Source organism: Melampsora larici-populina (assembly GCF_000204055.1).
Source record: "Melampsora larici-populina 98AG31 unplaced genomic scaffold MELLAscaffold_41, whole genome shotgun sequence".
NCBI lineage: Eukaryota > Fungi > Basidiomycota > Pucciniomycetes > Pucciniales > Melampsoraceae > Melampsora > Melampsora laricis-populina.
The window spans coordinates 841,658-862,883 of record NW_006768805.1 but is presented as its reverse complement, the minus strand read 5'-3'; the positions used below and the strand labels follow the sequence as shown (position 1 = coordinate 862,883).

Below are 21,226 nucleotides of genomic sequence, written 5' to 3'. Positions count from 1 at the left end.
GGGGTCTGAGGTTCGTCACGATTCATCTGGTTTGGCTTCTGCTCAAGAAAAGAAATCCCGGCCTTCATTTCATTCGTTCACTTTGAATGAAACAAAGGATGACAATGTCCTTCTTACGAGGAATGCGGGTGACATGTCACCCACTGATGTTTTGAATTTCACATGTACCATCAAAACCCCTGGCTCACGTCGTTTCTCCCACCCACCCAATTCCACACCTCCATTCCACACTTCAGTTTTGCCAAACCCATGCCGATACAACCATTTGGATCTGCACTCTTGAATCTATCTCCACCTCAAGATCGACATTCAGCAATCGAGTCCATTAGGCGAACGAAGAATGTGTCACTATTCAATCAGCCCAGGGAGGAATGTGTCACCACTCACATTCCTCGAGCACGAATGTTGCCGTAGAACTGACTGCTCTTCCCTCGCTTTCACCATCTCGACAGGTTGTCGATTCGATCTAAGTTCCCCTTGTAATAGGCCCAATTTCCAGGACACGGAATCGGATGCGCGGAATTCTCTTTGGTTTTCAAGTTATAACCAGACCGATTGGTCATTCTTTCATCCATCCCAACTCTTCCCTCGAATCAAATCAAACCATTTCAACCAGTGCTTTGATATAGATCCATTACTTTTAATTGTAAGAGTAATTCTCGTTCCAATCCCACCGCAAGATTGGCATTTCATTAACTCTTTGTGAATTGTTGTCTCACTTGGTGTTTGTCAAATAGTCGACCGGCAGTCTTTCACTAATGAGTGATTGGGATGATCTTTTCGGTGGGGATGACATGAATGTGGATGATGAGGCTATGGGTGGCCAACCGCCACGTGAGAATGCATTGCAACGTGGGTACCCTCCCTTCGTTTTCTTTTGGTCCTTCCTTCTGAAGCCTCTGTCCACTCACTTTCGACCCTTTCTTGCGTTACGAAATGGGCAATTTGTAACCCTGGTCATCATCTATTTTCGGCCGGCAGCGTCGAGCAGCGCGATGTCGCTCAGCGGGTCGAGTGACTCACCCCAGCCCGCTCCGGCTACGCTGTTCAGACCACCCCAACCACGCAACACGCCTGCCTCAGCCCCCCCACGCCAGCCAGCGACCCGGACCAGTGTGAATAAATTTTCCGATCTTCTGAAACTCACAAAGGAAAATCAAGTGTTGTTGCAGAAGATGTGCGAGGTAGGTACCGACTTCTCTCCTTTCTGGCGCATCCTACCAAACTGAACCGCACCACTTCATTATTTTTTTATCGGACAGCACACTATGCCTGGTGAGGAATATGTAGGTACCCTTTCCTACCTGGTCTTTCTTGGTCAAGAGTCCAAAGGTTCAATCGGGGGGAGGTGGGTCCCAGGGAAAGTGATACGAGTAAGTTGTATTCATTTCTATCGATCTACTTCTCTCTTGACCCTATTGACGACTCCGCGGTATAATCGATTTTTGGACATCAGGACGCATTCAAGGACCAGGTGGCCCAATTCATATCCCGGCCTGAGCTTCAGGCTTTCAGCAAGAGTGTTGCTGAGGATCACACCACTATGGTGCAGAGTTTAGAAGTGCTCACCTTTGTAAGTGAATGCCATTTTCAAAGTTTTCATTCATCTTTACCGCCACTCACCAAACCAAACTCGCCCAGAACTTTCTAAAGGGTTTGAAGCCTGATTATATAGATGAACATGGGCCCGGGGATTACGTCGCCGGTGAGGCGTGCATTCCAACAACCGCGATGTACTTGTTCATCAAAGAGATCCTGAAGAACCAGCGCAGCAAGGTGCGCTCCGCTGTGAGTTGTCACTGATTCTTAATACCCAAAGTCATCCACCATTCTGATCGACTTTCTTCCATTCAATCAAGCTTCTCAACAACATCCTTGGGGTTGCAGAGGGAAGCGCACTCAAGGTTCCTGCTGCGAAATCGATGGTATTTCTGGTGGGTGTCTGTTCCAAAAACGCAGTTTTGTAGATGATGTCGCTGACCATAAGCCTCGCAGGTTACCCGATTGCTTCTCCCCGAAGTACGAGCTTTGCCGGACGAAGAAATGTTGGGAGCGCTGGGGCGCCCCCGAGTGAAGAGGGTTATATTCATGGTCAGTGTAGTCGCTTTGATGTGTAGGCCTGGTATGTTGGACTCATAGAAACGCCATGTTGTAAAACGCCATGTGATAGCGATATGTGACCGCCTTCAACTACCTCAATCACACCGAGAACAAAAAACGCTGCCAATGTACTCTCATGGACGAAGCCCTGGCTGAACTTCGCACAAGACCCGCCCGCGATTCATCTGTGTAAGTTGGTATCTTTTCCACCGTAGCACCAGTGGAACGTTTCCTGACCTTGTACCTGGTCTTGCAGGTACTTTAATGAGATCGCCCGTTATGACCGGGAAACCTTCACTGGGAAGAGGACATGGGCCGCTATCAAAGCGTCTGGACCACTTCGGGTGCCATTTGTGGAACAAGTGCTGGCCGCCGCGACGACGGCAAATGGGTCTGGGGGGTCTGGTATTCAGGGTCCGGAGGAGGAGGAACTGGATGAGGAACCATCTGAACTGTAGATAGACGCCTAAGGGCAAAAGCTAGTGTTTTATTGCAATGATTAGAACAAGTATCGCGAGCCATGGGTACCCAATTGGTTGTCATCGTTTGTCGATTCGTTCTAGCGGGCGACGGAGTTGCCTGCCGTGGTGCGTGTTGAACCTGTAAAACCGTTCCACGTGAGCTCGGGCAATGGGTGATCCTGCAAGCTCACGGACAGCACGCGTCCTCATTCAGAGACATTTGCGTATAGCCAGCGTGCGCGCTGACGTGGTTGTGATGTGCCAAGTCCGCGTGTACCTGACGCATTTACTCTCATCGTGAATTTCACGCGGAATCTCACTGCAAAGGGATTCCGCGTGGATTCACGTGACAACCCTTCAGTGGTGTACAAACTGGGATCCACAAGTTATATTTACTGTTGATTGCACAAAGCGTGCCAAAGTTTTAGCTCAATGTGCTCGAATTTTGCGGGAAAACTTGCTCAGAATTGGACAAGCTTTTTGAAATTGAAGTATTACCTAAAGTGAGGAAAAAAGATATGATGAGGCATACAAAGTTCACAGAAAAAAATGGGGTTCACATGTTTTATTACCTAAAGTGAAGAACAAAAATACAATGACTATTAGTATGATGACACATGGTTACAAAAACTACAAACTGGGTTCTACAAGTTCATGTGGAACCACCAACCTACTCAAACATGAAGAGTGACGAGTTTTGTTGGCAGCACTGTGAGAGATGGCTGTGCCGCAGTTGTGTCAATCATGTGACCACCACACCCTCCCCACAATGATTCACAGACATCCGCCTAGAAATGAGAAACAAGGAAACAAAAAATAACAATACATAGAAGGACAGCTGTGTTCAGGAATTTGTTCATCCGACAGAGAATCCTTTGACCAGGATCTCTGGAATTGTTTACCTTGTCCATGGAATTAGTTCCACCAGAAACAGAGCCTGTACCAACTGATTCAATAAAAAAAGAAAAGAAGAAAAACACAAATAATAACAGGAAACAAAGAAAAGGAAAATATATGAAAGAAAAAAATGTGTATGAATGAAGCATTCAGTTGAGCCTTAATTTTTGTAAGCCTTGAAGGAGGGAGAGTGCTATGTCAACACCAGGTAAGCACTGCAACATGGTGCTACTGCAACACAGAGTGTTGCATTGATGCAATCTTGAATTTGCAATGGGGTAGCTTTTGGGAGCGTTGTGGTGGCAAAATGAGGCAAGATTGACATGTCTTAGTGTTGCTCACAGCAGTAACACAACATTTGTTATCAGCAACGATGTCATGCAGCATTAGGGCTATGACCCGGGACCGGGTGTGACGAGGTGGCCCTGAGGCTTTGCTTGGCCACGAGTAGTCACGAGAGCTCTCAAAAAAGGACCAGGGCCAGGTGAGGCATGCCCTGAATTACAGGCCTCAGGGCCAGGCTTGTTTTTCAGCGCAAAAACACAAAAAATGCTCCAGTTTGAAGATTATTTCAGCGCACAAACAGGAAGGGGATTTAATTGCATTCACATGTATTATTGAAGGCTAATTTTAAGCACAAAACAGGGAAAAATCACATGTATTTGAGGCAAACATAGATTTATAGTAGATTTATTTATCATTCAGACTATTGTATGATACCTAAAAGAAAAGAACTACTTGTATGATACCTAAAAGAAAAGAACTACTGGTATGATACCTTATAAAAGAAAAGAACTACTTGAACTCCTTGGACCAGCTTTTAAGACAGACTTGAGCCCCAAGATTTTGAGTGGTGAAAGACGCTCGGTGGTCACTGATGACTCGTCAAGCGCTAGAAAAGCACCTCTCGGATGGAGCACTGGTTGCTGGTACAGCAAGCATGGCTTTCGCCATGCATGCTAGATTGGGCCAGTGACGCTCATGTAACTTCCAATAGGCAAGTACTTCCTGCTTCTCATCCTCTTGAGGGGCAGTGAGGTATTCATTGATTTTGTGCTCAATAGGAACTGTTTTGTGACACTTCATGAAATGCTGGGGTTGATCAGGGTTGAAAGTATCTTCAGGCTCAATGATATTGATGTGGGGATCGCAAGCTGGCTTGAATTTGTTGGCTTGTTCAGTAAAGTACGTGAGCAAGTCTTTGGGTCCCCATCCAAGCGATTCCATGGTGGAAGCTTTGACCGCAGTGAGTTTGAGTCAAGGGTCGAGTATAGCAGAGCATATATAGACAGCTTTCTTCTGAGCTGCCTCTTGATACTGAACAATCTTCTTCATCATTGGTAAGATACACACTTTCAATTCCTTGCAATCAGCATTATGCCACACCTGATACAAATAAGAATCACTATCAATATCAAATCAAGGCGATAGAATTACGAGTAGAGACAAATAAAAAACTTACAGCTTTGAGTTGTTCAACAAGCCACTGGTAGTCCAGCATAACGCTAGAGATAGTTGGATAATTGTTGGCTTTGATTAACTTGAGGACCTCAGCGAGGGGAGACAAAAACTTGACTAAGGTCTCAACTAGGGTCCATTCCTCATCGTCGAGTGAGAAAGACTCAAGAGCAGGGTCACCATCACATACATATTTGATAGCAGGTTGGAGTAAGACAAAACATTTGAGGGAATCATGAGTAGATGACCAGCAAGTAGATACTTTGTGAACTAGGCCAACTTTGCTTTTGATCTTAGGACAGCCTTGGACAGCATTATCAAGATCAAGAGTAAGCTTGGGTCTGTGTTTCACTTGCTTGTGAAAGGATCAGATCCAAGCAAGAATGATACTTATCCCAGCATGTGGGGTAGGCTCCACAAAAAGTGGAACAGATGAAGTCAAAGTTGAATCTGGAATATTAGGGTCAAGGGTGTTGACTGGAGTTGGAGGAGTCTTGCAATCAAACACGGCCATTTCAGCCTTTGCAACCAAGTTGATGAGGTGGGCAACACAACAGTGTAGGTTATTAGAAGGATCAAATGTGGGAATCATAGTTGAAAGATGTTGCCCCATTATAGTGTTGTTGGAAGCATTGTCCGCGGTGATGCAGTAGAGTTGTTCAGAGATATGAAATTTATCAAGAGTGTGCTTGAGAAGAGTGGCAAGGTTAGATCCGGTATGATGTCTGTTGATCAGCTTCAAAGCAAGAATGATACCGTGAATCTTGTAATTGTCATCTATCCAGTGTGCAGTTATACCAAACATAGCAACATTACTGGGGGAGGTCCAACCATCACAAGTAAGGCTGATGTGTTGAACCGTAGATAGTAAATTGGTGATAGTGCCTTGGACAGATTGATACTTGGATAAGATTGAATCAGAAACACAGGTTTGCTTTGATAAGAGAGAAAGCAATGCCGGGTTGACCATAGCAAAGAGTTTGCAAAATTCTTTGGCATCCACGAGAGCAATAGGAAGCTCATGGTTCACAACTAGCCAAACTAGAGCATCTCAAAGGTTCTCTCGATTGAAGGGCTTGACCTGTTTGAAAAAAAAGAAGTTATAAAAAATGTTAGTCAAATGATTCTTAAAACGATAAAATGAAGTGAAAGAAACTTACCCTGGCTATCTTGCCATCCATGTAATACGCTGGCAAGATGTGTTGATCAGTCTTGACAGGTGGCTCAATGTGGTGGCATCGTGAGAGGTGCCTTATCATTGATTTGGTGCTACCATGTCAGTCAATGGCTATGCCCTTATTGCATAACACAATAGGGGCATCGGGATCTTTGTCGGGGTTGGTGAGAACGCTGTTGATGAAGCCTTCCTTGGCTTGGAAGTGATTCTTGATGGTACCGTCCATGTCTTCCGAAACAAAATATTGCCAGACCCAGGACGTGCGTCCAGTGGTAGTAGATTCAGAGCCAACAGCGGAAATAGAGTCAGAGGGAGCAATACTAGTGGAGGGATGGGTGCTGGAGGGAGCTGAGCTGGGGGGACCACTGGGATTGGCTGACATATGCACTGCATGAAGGATCTGTGCTGATAACCGGGTGTTGATAGTAGAGGGCATTTTGATGAAGTGGGAAAAGGGTATGTATGATGACGGAGGGTTGTTAAAATCTTAACTTTGACTAAAAAAAGAAATACTAAAGAAAGAAATTCCTTGGAGATCTCATGGTACACGGAGATATGCTGATCAAGTTGTGAAGATCATGAGACTCAAGGAAAATAAGGAAAAAGGGCCCGGGCACCCGGCCGGGCGGTGACACACGTCACACCTGTAGGTCTTTTGCAACTCTCATCAGGTTAGGTTTGGGTGTCCCGGGACATGTACTGTTATCTACCTTACATACCCTCGGGCAGAGTTGGCCAGGTGTGGCTGGTCCCGGGTCATAGCCCTACGCAGCATCAACATGCAACACATTGTTACTGTACGTGTATTCATGAATGTCTTTGCTTGATGGATTTTTACTTGTTGTTCTTCTTTTTCTTGAGTTTCTTTTGTGCCCCTTTTTGTACTTGCTGTTCTTCTATTTCTCAACTTTCTTTGATGACTTTTTGTTTACTTGTTGTTATTTGTTTTCTTGACTGTCTCCCCCATGAAAATTGTATACAATTATCACTACTTTTCTTCTTTTTGCTTTGTTATGGTTTATAACATTGACTAGGCAACTGGTGCCCATCCGCCACACAGGCTTGAGGCATGCCAATTCCTCACATGTATGTAGCTTGGTTGTAGTTAAAGAGAGTAAGGGTCACGGTCCCCCTGATTCTGTTTTGTGCAGAGCATGCCCTAGCAAATATAGTCAGAATCACAAAATGCTTGCAGCATCTTTCAAACTTTATGCTTCTATTGAACTTCAAGTTGATCTTGATTTCTTGATCACATGTACCAGATTAAGCAAAACAAGTGGATATAGTTGAATGAAGTCCTTGAAACAATTTGAATGATTTTCTTGAAATGATTTCATGAATTTGAATGATATGAATTTGTAAAAATGGATGATGCCTTGAATTTGATGGACTATGACATGATTACATGCTTCACTTGATGAGCTGATTGTGTGATGAAAGGTCAGTCCAATCAAAGAGCTGAGCCGCACTGGTGTTGGCTGATGATGATGATGATGATGATGATGATGATGATGATGTTGGAGCCCCAAGGGTGTTGAAGAAAAATGTTGCTGTGTTCACAGAGGATTTTATTGAGGATTTTACATTATGCAAAGTAATTTTTGATCTCCTTTCAGGACCAGGAACACAATTTCAATCCAACTTCCCCATAGATGAGAGAGATGGAAATGCAGATTGATTGTGTGACTGAAAATGTGAGATGAGGAACAGTGAGATGACACAGGTGGATAGAAAAAGTTGTCAATACTTGTGACATGTAACAGCATACCACAGGTACACTCAAAGTGGTGGCAGGCCATCTCAATGGGGCTAGAACATCACACTTTTTTTTCTTAAATTACTTTCCTTTATTATATTTAGTTAGAAAAACTGTAAAAGTTTTTCACAGGGAAGAAATGGCTGGCCATCATAATCCAAAGTAGAGACATCAATATTGAGAGAAAAACTGCATTGGTCAAGGTGATGTTTCTTACACAAGAATCAAGAAAGACCAACACACTTTAAATGGGTGGATGGTCAAGCATCTCGGGGCCAAGAAGGGATTTAACCCTGGTACTCAATATCCTCAGCCTGACACAGGTCATGTGACCATACCCAGCACCGCAGTAACCACATACAGTGAAACCCGCACAATTGCATAATTTGGGGGGAACATCCAGCCTATGTGATTTCACGGATTATGCAAAGTGAGGTAAAATACAGGATAGCTTAAAATGCATAAAGTTATGCATATATGCGGAAATAGGCCAAAATACATAACATTATGCATTTTTGCAGGTTATGAGCTAGGCTTTAAGACTTAGGGCTCAAGGTTTATGCCTAACTATGTACTTTTTATCCTGTATTTTGAGTAAAAGCTATGCAATTGGGCTTCCAAGACCCGTTTTTTTTGGTTTTGACTTATGCATTATCATTTTTGACAAAATTATGCAATAAATCCAGCTTTTAGCCTGCACCAAGTCAGGGGAGTCCTGGCCTATGCAAAAAGGCTGATTATGCAGTTGCGCGGGTATGCAATTGCGCGGTTTTGACTGTATATACCCGGCCTGGTAATTTCAAGGGTTGGGTACCTAGCCCAGGGTCAGGATGGGGGTGCGGAATAAAAAACACACCTAGGCGTGAGGTGTGCCTACCAATCTCAAAAATAAGGCTGGCGCGCTAAAAAAGCTGTATGCCACATAGTGATAAATTGAGGCTTTCCTTGTCTGATTCTTTTTCAAACTCCACTTCAAGCTTTCTTCTCATCATCAACCTCATCATTCTAATCCCAAAAAGCAAAAAATAAAATAACAAGGCTCATCAAACAGCTCCACAAACCAAAATGATTCTCCCCTCAAGTGGCTGCGGTAATTTTTCCACTTTTTTCATTTTTTTTATTATTTTTTTATTTTATTTTTTTGCACTGTGAGAAGACGCACCCAAGGGCGCCCATTTCTCAAAAAACACACCTAGGTGCACCTTTCTTTTCAAGGGCCGTGCCCCCATCCTGAGCCCAGGTGGATTCAGTACCTAGGGTAGGGGGCTTAAGTACATAGCTTGAGCTCCTAAGTACCTAGCCAATACCTGGGCCCAAATTTTGCCCATCTAGTGAAAAAGGAATTGCCCCATGCATCAGACAATCACAAGAATATATGGATAGATGATTCTACTGGTACTGTCATTAACTTGTGACATTGTCATTGAGGTAATGATTTTTGAGCTCAACATCAAGTTTATGTTTGGCTGGTTGGAAGGTACAGTGGGTCTCATCAAAGCCCAACTACCCGCGCCCGCAAAGCAAAATTTCATGTTCGAGATGAATTATACACACCTCATAATTACATAGCACACATTTTAATAAGCTTAATGGGCTCGGGGGACCTATCTCATTATAATCCTATGAGGATGGACGCGTGCGAGGCAAAAAAAAAATTTTTTTTAGACATCTGGGCAATATTTCGAACCGAGCACATTTAAACACATCCTTAGGCTTACTATATGGGTACCAAAGGGTAATATATGGCTTTAAACTTGGTAAAAGTGGGTTCCTGAAGCGGAATCCAACCCCAGACCACTCAAATCGCATGGTGAAAATGACTTTTTTCACTGATTTTCGAGGTCCTCAGAGGCCAAAATTTCAACCCCCCCCTACGGGGGGGGTAGTTGGGCTTTGATGAGACCCACTGTAGTACACACAAGGCTGGACCACTACACTACTCAATGCTATCCGGACCTATTTGGATAGTGTATATGGGGAAAGCTACCAGAATAGCTCACTAACGCTATTATGATGACTGCACACTAACACTGATGTCGAGGCATAACTTGTAAACACTAACATAAAAATACTCATTGCAATAATGTAGCTTTATTCCGCTAAAATAACGCAATAACAGCTAAAATAACGTCAAAAATACTATCAATCAACTTTACTGTAGGCCAAGTCAGCAAGGGCTTGTAATTGAGCCCATTGAGCTCCATTCAATCTGACACCTCCGTGCAGCCACATTTGGCTTCTAACAAGTCTTTCAATGTTTGTTGGTTGAAGTGATCCTCAATCACTCGCACAAATATCAGCAGCATCTGAAAAGGTCACACGCTCTGCTGGAGCCAATGATCCGCAGTGAGCAAGATAATCAAGAGCAAGTGAGGCAAGAACTGGGTACTTGGTTTGCTTGTTCTGTTTGAAAAAAAAGGTAAGTACTGAGAGAGAAAGAGCAAGTCTTCAAAAGATGAACTTACCTTCCGCCAAGCAAGAATGCTATGAGGATCATGAGATTGATCCTTGGGTATGAAGTCTTCATCCTTAAAGTAAGATTCTATTTCATTGACATCTGTATTTTTAGTTTTCTTTGAAGTTTGATAGACTCAAATGTGATTTTGAGTGTGAGTGGAAGGAGTGTGAGATGTCACTGTCCGATCAGTTGGATACACGGCATTCCATCAAGGATTTTCACCTCCAGGAGGTGATGATCTGATTCTAGTGCAGGGGCACGCTAACTAAAGCTAACAGCTAACATTTGATCTGAGGGACTGGTAACATAGATGTAAAGATCCATCTAACGCTACAAACATAGTGTGGCCACATAATGATGTGGTAAGATAGATCATCACATCTAACGGGTAGTATTGGTGTAGATATACAAAAAAACTATGCTATACATTACCCTAACACTTTTGTAGCGTAATTGGTCCAGCGTTGGTACACATACTATACTTACTATATGGCAAATAAAAAACGTGACACTTGTATCACATTGCTCAATTGATACAAGCCAATACAATAAAGCAGAGTAGAATTACCATGACTAGTATTGCCAATACCTGTACGGTCCTTGGTTGGATGAACCAATATGGGAAAAGCCTACTTTTAGTATTGGTTTGGCAATACAATACCAATATAATACCAACATTTGGATTGGTTTGAATGTTGCTCCCAGTGATGCAATCACTTATCAGCACCTTGCTTCTTACATATCCAGCTTACATTGGTAAAAAGAAACCCAACACTTTTTTGGCTTTACATTCACAAATTAATTCTTTCATATTTGAACAAGTCCTTAGTACTTCAACTTACTTTAGAGTTTTGAGTAGTGTGAGAATCCCAGAAAGACTTTAGAAGAATGTTTAGGGACAATGTTGTCTGAACAATCCGGCTGGTTCTTGCATATTCTAGAGTTCCGCAGGATTACTGGGTGGCACTGGGCACATGCAGCTAAACCTCATTTCAATTGACACTTGGTATTTGGTTCTGGATTACTGTGGGCCAAACTTGGAAATTATTTTGAAAACATTCTGAAAACATATTAAAGTACCCAAATGACCTGGCCTGCCAGTGACTTGTAATCTGATGCTGTTGCTTGAGGTGGTGTACCTGTGTTATCTTTATGGTCAAAGAAAGGAATTCTGGGGTATTTTTAGCACATGGTGGAAAAGAGGTGATCTCTGATGAGATGGCTCATTTACTAGCTGCGTGAGCAGAACATTGCTTACTTCTACCTCTGGTGAGACAGCCAGAGAAGTAGAGATCAATGATTTCTTATTGCATGTAGGAGCCATTAATCTTATCCATGTGTTAAGATTCGGAGAGCTGCATCATTTCATGGGTTGCTTGATTTATCTATTTGGTCCTTGCTTGTTTGTGTTTGTTGCACTCAAAGCATTTAGATGGGCAGCAGGGTTTCCAATGTTGTTGTTTAACATTTTTCTTTGTGTTTTCAGAAGAACAGAGTACTGTACAATAGCCATGTTCAAACCAAACCTGTTTGACACAAAAACCTGGTACACCCAGTTGTGTTTTTGTTGGTAACTTTGTGTATCTATTGACAGCTCTTGACAGCTTCCAGCCAAATAGTTGACCGGGGGTGTACCAGGTTTTTGTGCTACCAGGTTTGGTTTGAACACGGCTAATAAACACTATGATGTGAACTGGAGGTTTTCTAGCAAGGTGATTTTTGATTAGATTGTGATAGATACAACACAAAGGACAAGTAGAGAAGCAGGAAATTTGAACAAAAAAATATGTACAGGCGACAGAAGACAGACACAGCTAGCTTTTGGACTTCTTAGGATATATTTGATACATTCTCAATATTTTGGCTATCAAAAAGTGAAATGGTGTATTCAAAATTCACTGACTATTACTGTGGGAGATTTTATTGACAAAAGAAGTTGAATAACAAGAGATCAAGTGGAATAATGGATGAGGGGAAAAACTCCCAGAATCTCATTTGTGGCCTCTTTAAGATCTCCAACACTGGGCATTGTGATAACAAAGAGAGCATTTTCTTCAAATGAAAATGTCGTACCCTGTCTAATCAGGTCTTGGATCACTTCTAGCCTTCTGAATTGTTCCAACTGGGTTAATCAAACAAGACCCTTAGTTCTTTTTATGTCACAATGTTTGACAAGGAGTTTCTGCTGAGGTGCAAGTAGAATGTGCTACCCAGACATGTGGACACCACCCACCTTTGCCGTGCCTCCTGCCAAAAACTACAATTGCTCAAAGAGCAATCAGAATATCATGTTTGAAACTGAGACTCTAATTTTTTTTCCGACTCCGGTTACGCTTTGGCACCACTTTTCATAAAAAAAGCTCAACCAACCAGCTTGGCCGCCTAGCTTGACAAAATGTTTGTGACAAGCTTTGTTGAAACTACTGTGTAATCATTTTCTCTCCTGTTTGTACTCCACTAGGTTGTGAGGTTGATGGTAATTCAACCTTCACTGGGTTCTCTATTCTCGGAGGCCAAAGCCAGACAGAACAATCACCCAGTTATATTTCCTGAATAAAGTCTGAAACACCAAGCTATCAAGCCAAGAGACTAAAGAGAAAGAGGAAAGAGGTCCTCAAGAGAAAAAGAAGAAAGGAAGGAGGAGTTGCGCTCCTAAATATCCTTCTATCTACTAGTACTACTGTCGTAACACTACGTAAACCCAAAACATATTGTACTCTATCCCCATACTCCTTCCTCACAAAGGTATTTGCTGAAACTTTCTCTTGATTGTCTTATCAGGTCGTGGTCAAACTTAACAAAGCCCCTCGCCACAGGGCCGAGGCTGAAGGGTTTGGCGAGGGACTTTGTTAAGTTTGGGTCGTGGTGAGATTTGGCACATGCAGTTAGCTTTGAGCCTCAGCCCCATGATCCTCCCATCAGCTCCCATCGCACCGTAGGAGTGATCTTATCACACCATTGTATGTACCGATGGTGTGAATGGTTTCACGGTCCGCAGATGCACTTACACGTTTCCGGCAGAACAACAGGACGCTATCTGTTGCTTCAGGTGATTCAACGAGCCCAATTAGGGATTCAATCAAACATGTTCAGAAAAATTCAAATCACGAAACCTTTTATCGGATGAGTGGGGATCTTTCATCCTTTATCTGATATCAATTCTGTTATCTCAGCTCGCACCACCATATCTCAACCCACGATAAAGCTACAGCTCAAGATAGCACGTCGGCTTGCGCTTCCGAGTGTATGATCAAGATGTCAAACGCTGATTCCGTTGGGCCGCGGATTGCCTCAGTCATCCCATTCATGTCATTACATCTTAAGCTCATCATCCATCACATTTCAGCAACCACCGCCCTTAGAATACGTACGCAATGGGATCTCCTATCAAGCTTTCTCTGTGGTTTGCTGTCTTCGTATCGCTGTTGATGCTTTCAGGCCATCCTTTACAAAAGCTTCCCCAGCTCACTCCACAAAGATGGCTCAGTACAGATAGTTCAATACCCCATATGTTCCCAAACTTAGAAAGTAAGAAGAACCAAAGTTTCTTCCAAGAGACGCGACACGAGATTGATGTCAAAGTGCTTCCCCTGCTTCACATGTTTTTCACTCGCACCTTCTAGGTACTGTGAAGCCGGTAAAGGGGCCCACTGCTCTTGCTCGTGGTACGACGGGAGCTACAAAATTGCGGGCCTCGTCATCCTCAACTAGCACAGCCGGTGAGTCTTTGCGAACTCAAGCATCGTCAATGAGAATACCAGCCATTTCCATCCTTGTACACACTCAAAGTGCGAAATGCGTCATCCTGCTTCGAATCCCTATTCTGCTTCCGCGTACTTCATGGGCCCAACGGCGCGCAGCGTATCCATACTGATTGCTCGGATGTTCCACAAAAACAGACAAAGTCGAAATATTGACGGTCCCATCACCGTTAACCTGGGATAGTGGCTTCGGAGGAATAACTGAAGATCAACATGTGCATCATCTTATCCAAGATATTCAAACTGTAATGTATTATGATGAGTCCAAGGGATTCACAGACAAAAATCGAGTCTTGATCGATAGGATTTCGGGATACATTTTTTCTGAGAAAAGTAAAGACATGCGACGTGGTGTTGAGGCAGCCATCGAGGGACTATACGTAATATCTCAGAACCGTAGACTGTCTTCCTATACAGTATCATATACCAAGAACATCATCTACGACCTCTTGATCAAGAGGCACAATATCTGGGCAGAAGATCTGTCATGGCAAACATATTTCAGTCTAGGTATGTAGAAAACTCTTCCATTACTTCGCCCTTGTCAGTGTGTGTGGATTATCTCAACTCACGCGTACGTGATTTCTTTGAAAACTTGCAGTCAGTCACGATGCAAGAAGCCGATTCACCCAATGTCAGTCTTCTTTGGCAACGATGGCTTGAATGAAAACAACCCGCTTTAAAGCTGACTCTTCATTCTCTTTCACATTTTCGCGGGAAACAAGTTGATAACATTTCACATTTCCAGCAATTTCTAAGGGGCCGCCTAGACTGCAAAGAGATTCATACATTCCTCGGGGCGGTTTTGAATAGCGGAAAGTTTGATGGTGAAGCTACTTGGCGATTTATCCAGAAAACCTTTGATCAACGACAATCTTTAGAAGTTATGGCCCAGAAGTCAATCAACGGTAAAGCCGCTCTGGATCAGATCACAAATGATTCTTGGGAACTATGGATTCCAGCATTCGTTATGGCGACAGGTGTAACGAAAACTCACGAGAAGGAGCTCTTGCATCTCCTTCGTGAATTCTCTCAATTGACTCCTGCTGAGACTTCTGATACGTTTCTGACTTTGAGGAACAATGGTAAGTAATATTTGCATATAGTAAATCTGATGGGGCATCGGATTCACTGATCTATCACGGTTGGTTCTTAGAAATCAAAATTATGGCCCAGAGAGCATGCGTGGTTTTGGCAGAACGGTCTGAGAAATTAAAAGCATACTACATCTATTCATGTAAGTGATTGCAAACATGTCTATGAAGCAAAGAAATAACTGAACAAATGAACATCTTAGTGCAAGAGTCCGCGAACGAAGTCTTGAACAAGAATAAGAATCTTGGGGTAGGGATCAAGGATATGGTGGCAGAATTTACCCAGGATTCCGGTCTCCTACAAACAACATGGAAGAATGAACTCAGCACGTCGGCCCAGCTGAACTTCATGACAGATCTTCGCTATCAGAATCGAATTCACCTCCTCGTAGAACTCGCTACATCGCGTATACTCGAAAAAGGTCCAGAAGTTTCTCATGACCTACTTTTCAAGGACGTTTTGAATACCTTAAAACATCAAAGGCAGCTCCCCATACCGGTTCCAGATCGACAGATGTTTCTTGCCAACGCATTGCGGAAACTCTCACAAATAATATCTTACAACAGGCCTACAACCACGGTTCACCCGCAAAGTGCTAGAAGATGATCTATACCAATCATACCAACACATTTTGAAATTTAGATTTCACTGGGCCCATTTAAGAATTGGCAAAGTGGAGGAATTTTTACAATCGTTTTCCTAGACTTTTTTGTTCAGACGACCTTTCTTAAATATGTATGTAATTTAAATCAATGATATATAGACAAACTTTTTCTTCAAAGTTGATGTCTCCCGAATCCATCGTTGAGTTTGTATCACATTCATATAAACATCCTTGACGGTAAGCTAGATGCTTTAGAATTTTAGTTCTTATTCATATACGAAAAGTAAATAATTCAGTGTTTGCAATGTTTCTATGGCCTCTACTTTCTACTGTAACACACAAATATATATGCTATCAACTCAGTCTCTGTTCGGAAGAAATGTTTTTTGAAACAAGTAGTGCGATGAGAAAGCTTAGCCCAAATCAGTTGCAGCACAGTACAATCTCTCCAAATACCAAGAACCATTATGAAAATTATGAGCAAGTCAATCAAATCAGTCTTCCCCTCCATAACTTCGTTCGCCATTTTCCTATAACATAGCATCACTTCATGCGGTGATAGTCCCTTTGAGGATTTGACATCTGCATCTCACATTTGCCACCAATGGCTGTGTGTGCACTACAAATAGCATTTCTTGACAAAAAAACGTTGGATTGAATCCGAGTCAAACTTGTACTATGTAAACATAGAAAACTTGACTAAGTCCCATTGTGCCGGGGTTTACAAGCGGTCATATGAACCCCGGCTGCTGGGACTAAGCAACATCGATGGTTTCAAGTCTACACCAGGTTCTTTTTTCTTGAAAGCTCGAACAAGTTTTCAAAAGTTTTTCTTTCAGAATTTGTAATCGCAGTGTTCCAGGTGTTGAAATTTTTTGCGTATGTTTTACAATTGGTGATAAGTTCTGTACCGTAAAGATGACTTGAAAAATCCTAACTGGGGACCTCACTCTTCATGTAAGACTCAACTAGAATGAACAAAATCTCAAGAAATATGCGATTCAATTCCTTTATTCTTACACACTTCAAACTTTTCCAAGCATTCAAAGAACAACCAATTGTAAAACAAACAAGAAATTTTTCCAAGAAACATGATATATATAAAATAATCATCATATGAGCAGATATGTAGCTAATTAAATCAATAAAAACAATCTTTCAAAGTTTTCATAAAGAAGCGCACCGATGGTATAGAGACATATCCAGTTTATCGTACACAGAAAAAATAACAAATCCAGAAAAGACAACCAAATAAAAATCATACTCAATCAATGACCAGCTACTTTATCAGCCCAAGTTCTATTTATCACTTGATGAGGTTCTAGTAAGATATAAGGAAACATGATACAAAATAAGCAATCAAATCACATTCAACAAAAAAACAAAACAAAATTTCACTCACCCTTCATGGATCTTCTTCCACCACCTACAACACGTTCCGTTGTTCTTGATTTCTCATTTAAAGAACTTGTTCGAGCAAGTTTGTGCGAAGAAGTAGAGCCTCCACTGGAACCAGATTTAGAATTCACATTTAATTGTAAATCTTCATTTGATTTCATTTTAGCATGGTGATTCCATTTACCCATCGAACGTCGTGATTGTGGATCACCATGACCCTTGACCATCCCAGAAGAACTTTTTCCCATAAATTTCTTATTATTAGTATTATTAGATTCATTAGATTCTGCATTCAATAACTTTTCGACTTCTTCTAATTCATTTTTGATCTCTTCAAGTTCTAAATCGATTTCTTTAAGTTTACGATCTTTCAAATCGCTTACCCTTTTAAAACTTTCTTCTACTTTTCTCTTTAATGATCGATTTTTATCTTTGAATTCCATCAACTCTTTCGCTTGTCTTTTTTCACTTTCTTCTAATTCAATTTGTTTTTCCATTATCTTGATCTCATCTACTTCAATTTGTCTTTCTAATACCCAAAGTGGTGTGAATCCTTCGATATTCATGGGGTCTCCTCCACTTTCTTTCTTACCACTACTACCATTATTATTGTTGTGTTGTCCATTAGCTGTAGATGGTCTTCTTTTTTTCTCTAATCTTTCTAAACTTTCCAATCTATTTGATTTGACTAGATTCTCTTCATCTAATCTCTTGATAAATTGTTCAACATTTACCAACTTTTGTCTCAACTTCAAGTTTTCTTTGACAGTTTTGTTCAATGCTTTTGTCATTTGATTGATTGATGAAACTAATTTTAATTCATTATGCTTTGAATTATTTTCAGATGTTTTTACCACTGTTTGTATGTTTCCTTCTCGGTCTCTACCATTTGTTCGTACTGGCGTTGATGGCTGAATACTTGAAGAGGTTCGTGGACTAGGTGGTTGTTGGGATGACTCAGGGTTATAATCCAAGGAAGAATGGGATGCATGAAGACTACGCGAGGCGCGGGGAGAGGCGGGATCATGGGATGTATAAGGCGGAGGTGGACCATCTGGATCGAGTTGAGTTATGATCGGTTCGGGTTTCGTATCGTTCGTTCTTTCACCTGAGTCCAATTTAAATTAATATTAGTTCTAATGTCTTTATTCCAACATACATACATCCAGATACATTTTCGAGACCATCCACAGTTATATAAATGATGAAAGAGATTATCGTCGGCAGTTACCTTTATTTGGTTGTTCATGAAGGTTAGTCTCGGAATCGAAAATACTTTGGATTTCTTGACCGCTTTCGATTGAAGGATCCAAGCGTCCACATAAGAGTCCTTCATGCTCGACCGACTCCTCCGACGTTTCTTCTAGATCAGATGAACCTGATAAACAGTCGTGTTTGTGATGTTCTTGTGTTAAAGGTATTAGCTCTAGCTCGACCTCGTATTCAAGTCCAGGTTCAAGACCGTGTATGACCAAGGTGATGTTCCGATGACCCCTTGACCATTTGAGTTCGGATTCAGATGAAGATTGTTCGCAGCTTGGACTAGTCGGTGGAGTATCTTCCAAAACAGATCCAATCACATCACTCTCAGCATAAGCCACCTTTTCCCAAATAATTCCATTTATCTTGACAGCTAAAGAGATAGGAGCTCGAAGAGAGATATCATCAAGTTGATAAGAAACATCCAGTGAGATGGCAGTAGAAGAAACATCGATGACGTTCAAGTTACTTCGAATCCTTGATTTTCCTCTCGGATCGTTTTCATCTTCTTTTCCTTCTTCTTCTTCATTCGGATTATTATCATTGTTAGATTGAGATTCGAAACGATTGCTTAAACCATTCGGTGGAAGCCAAGGTCTAATAGATTTCCAATTTTTGCAATCCGATGCTTCAGTCATATTAAAGTCTCATATATATAATAACTTTTAAGCTTTGAATTTTCTTGTGGCCACTATTGCGTAAGGTTTGACTTTGTTTTGTTTAGTTCTTCTTATTCAAATCAAGTCGGAAGGTTATTGATAAGTGCTGATAAGTGAGACAAGCGAAGAAGTCAACTATCAAGGTGCTTTGATGCCAATCTTTTTTTCCTTTGGCACCCGACCCCGTGCTAAGGCTGGGTGAAAAATTACGGAGCCATTACAATGCAGTCACGTGTTATGTAAAACTTAACCAAGTCTTATCCCGTCTCGTCCTCGCGGCTCACCTCACAAGGTGTCAAAAGAGTGAAGAGACACTTCAATGTCAAGTTTTTGGCATCAGACTATCATGGTTAGCAGAAAATATTTCTTCAGTCCATTTTGAGGGCTCCCAACCTCAGAAATCCACTTCCAGCCAACTGGGCCTTCTTCAGATGCTTAGATGTGTTGGTATGTGAATTGTTCAGTACAGCTTCCATATATCCAACTCATGGATACATCCAAAGTTGTTCCTTTTCTCACACAATTTTATTCAAGCAACCGGGAGTTTTCTTCATCTGAAAACCTACTTGAACAATTAAAACTCAATGTACGTCCTTCTGCTGTTGATCTAATTTATATCTTCAATTGTACATTTTCTTTTGGCGCTTAATTGCCACAATGAAGCTGTTGTAAAGACTTGGTAGTTAAAGACTTGGTAGTCCATGGCAAAAAGAAAATCAAAAGAAGTTATAATTCACAATTTTACAGCGGACTGATTTAGGCAGTCTGTGCAATAAGATGGAAAAAAATGTCCAACATACTGCAATGTGTTCAGCAACCCCACCAGCTCCATACTTCCGTGCTGCCAAGTGTGATTTGTAGAAATCAGATTTGGACTTGAGCTCACCTTCTTAAGCTCTTCTTGTACAAAAAACCATTTGGCTTCACTTGAGCCAAGACTAATAGAAATCACATGGTATCTGCAGTGATCATCACCACATGAGTCTGACACCAATTCTACATATTCATGAAGCCAAGGAGGTACACACTTGTCCTATGAGATCTGGCATCATCAATAACCATCAGGCACAGTTGCACATGTTTTGAATGGGATGTACACACTTTTTTGGTGGGGCACGTGCACATTGACTGTCAAAGATCACTTATTGAAGCGGGATTGGCCACTTGTTGTCTAGTTGATCTACAAAGGTTCAAGTCATTCTGAAAGTCAGCAGAACCAGAGTTGGACAAAGGCTTCTGCCTCTGATTATTAATCTCCAAAATGAGCCAACAAGGCTTGTGATGTGAGAAAGCACTTCTTGGTTTAAGATGGGAGTACTTTTGAAATGTGCTTTGGTGGAGTATTGGTGAGCCTGGAGTGGTTTTGTCTTTCTGAGTCAGGTGTGAACATGGTACAAGCTTTCCAATTGGAAGCTTCCGTCCCCATTGTTAAAGGCACCAGATGAGGGTGAAAGTGTTATGGTGGGTTCCATCTTTCCCGAGTCAATAGAAGCTGGCTTTGAAATAGGTTGTGTGTTAGTGTAAGTAAAGAAGAAAAATTGGCCAGTTGGCCAGGGAGGTAACTCACCTCAGGGAATGAATGTTTTGGACTGATGGTTGGTGGAGGCTACCAAATACATATGTCTGTCAATATCTTGAACTCATAAATTACTCTCCAAAATAAAAAGTAAGAAGGAGGGGAGGTTGTGTTGCTAGCTGACAAAGGTCTTGGTGTCTTCCAACTTCAAAAATCCTTTTCATAAGTTGAAAACCATACTCGTAGCTTGAAAAAAAAATTGTAACTCAAAAACTTTTTTGTAACTCAAAAACCACACTTGTGACTTGACAAATCTTTTTTGTAAGTCAAAAATCATACTTGTTACTTGAAAAATATTTTTTGTGACTTGAAAACCACACATGTAGCTCAAAAAATGAATATGCAGGTACCATAAATGTGGTGCCTACAATGTTTACAGTCTGGGCAGGCGCCAAAACAGATGTAGGTGATAGTTTTCTAGCGCCCTCATCTCAAATCCGGCAAAAATAGATGCAGGCGCTAGTTTTCTGGCGCCTACATCTCGTGTAGGCGCCCTTTTTGAGTTCCTACCCAGGCGTATGGTGTGGGTGGTGTCTAGCAATTTCCTTACTAAGTGAATAAACTAA

At 41.7% G+C, this 21,226-nt stretch overlaps 3 protein-coding genes across 3 annotated transcripts; 2 read left to right on the top strand and 1 right to left on the bottom strand.

Annotated features, from left to right (window-relative positions):
• Positions 1 to 217: 217 nt before the first annotated feature.
• MELLADRAFT_117557 (uncharacterized protein) lies at positions 218 to 2,641 on the top strand (the record flags this gene model as incomplete). Its single annotated transcript, XM_007414155.1, has 10 exons — positions 218 to 646; positions 738 to 852; positions 982 to 1,184; positions 1,263 to 1,373; positions 1,457 to 1,573; positions 1,642 to 1,788; positions 1,860 to 1,934; positions 1,996 to 2,091; positions 2,171 to 2,289; positions 2,357 to 2,641. 10 exons carry the CDS (start codon positions 341 to 343, stop codon positions 2,556 to 2,558), a joined length of 1,491 nt encoding a protein of 496 aa, XP_007414217.1.
• Positions 2,642 to 13,681: 11,040 nt separating this feature from the next.
• Positions 13,682 to 15,769, top strand: MELLADRAFT_66332 (uncharacterized protein; the record flags this gene model as incomplete). The annotated part of the gene is made up of 6 exons (XM_007414156.1): positions 13,682 to 13,835; positions 13,931 to 14,026; positions 14,207 to 14,578; positions 14,839 to 15,153; positions 15,225 to 15,305; positions 15,366 to 15,769. 6 exons carry the CDS (start codon positions 13,682 to 13,684, stop codon positions 15,767 to 15,769), a joined length of 1,422 nt encoding a protein of 473 aa, XP_007414218.1.
• A 1,266-nt stretch (positions 15,770 to 17,035) lies between these two features.
• MELLADRAFT_110129 (uncharacterized protein) lies at positions 17,036 to 19,063 on the bottom strand (the record flags this gene model as incomplete). The annotated part of the gene is made up of 3 exons (XM_007414147.1): positions 17,036 to 17,088; positions 17,170 to 18,273; positions 18,397 to 19,063. 3 exons carry the CDS (start codon positions 19,061 to 19,063, stop codon positions 17,036 to 17,038), a joined length of 1,824 nt encoding a protein of 607 aa, XP_007414209.1.
• Between the last annotated feature and the right edge of the window lie 2,163 nt (positions 19,064 to 21,226).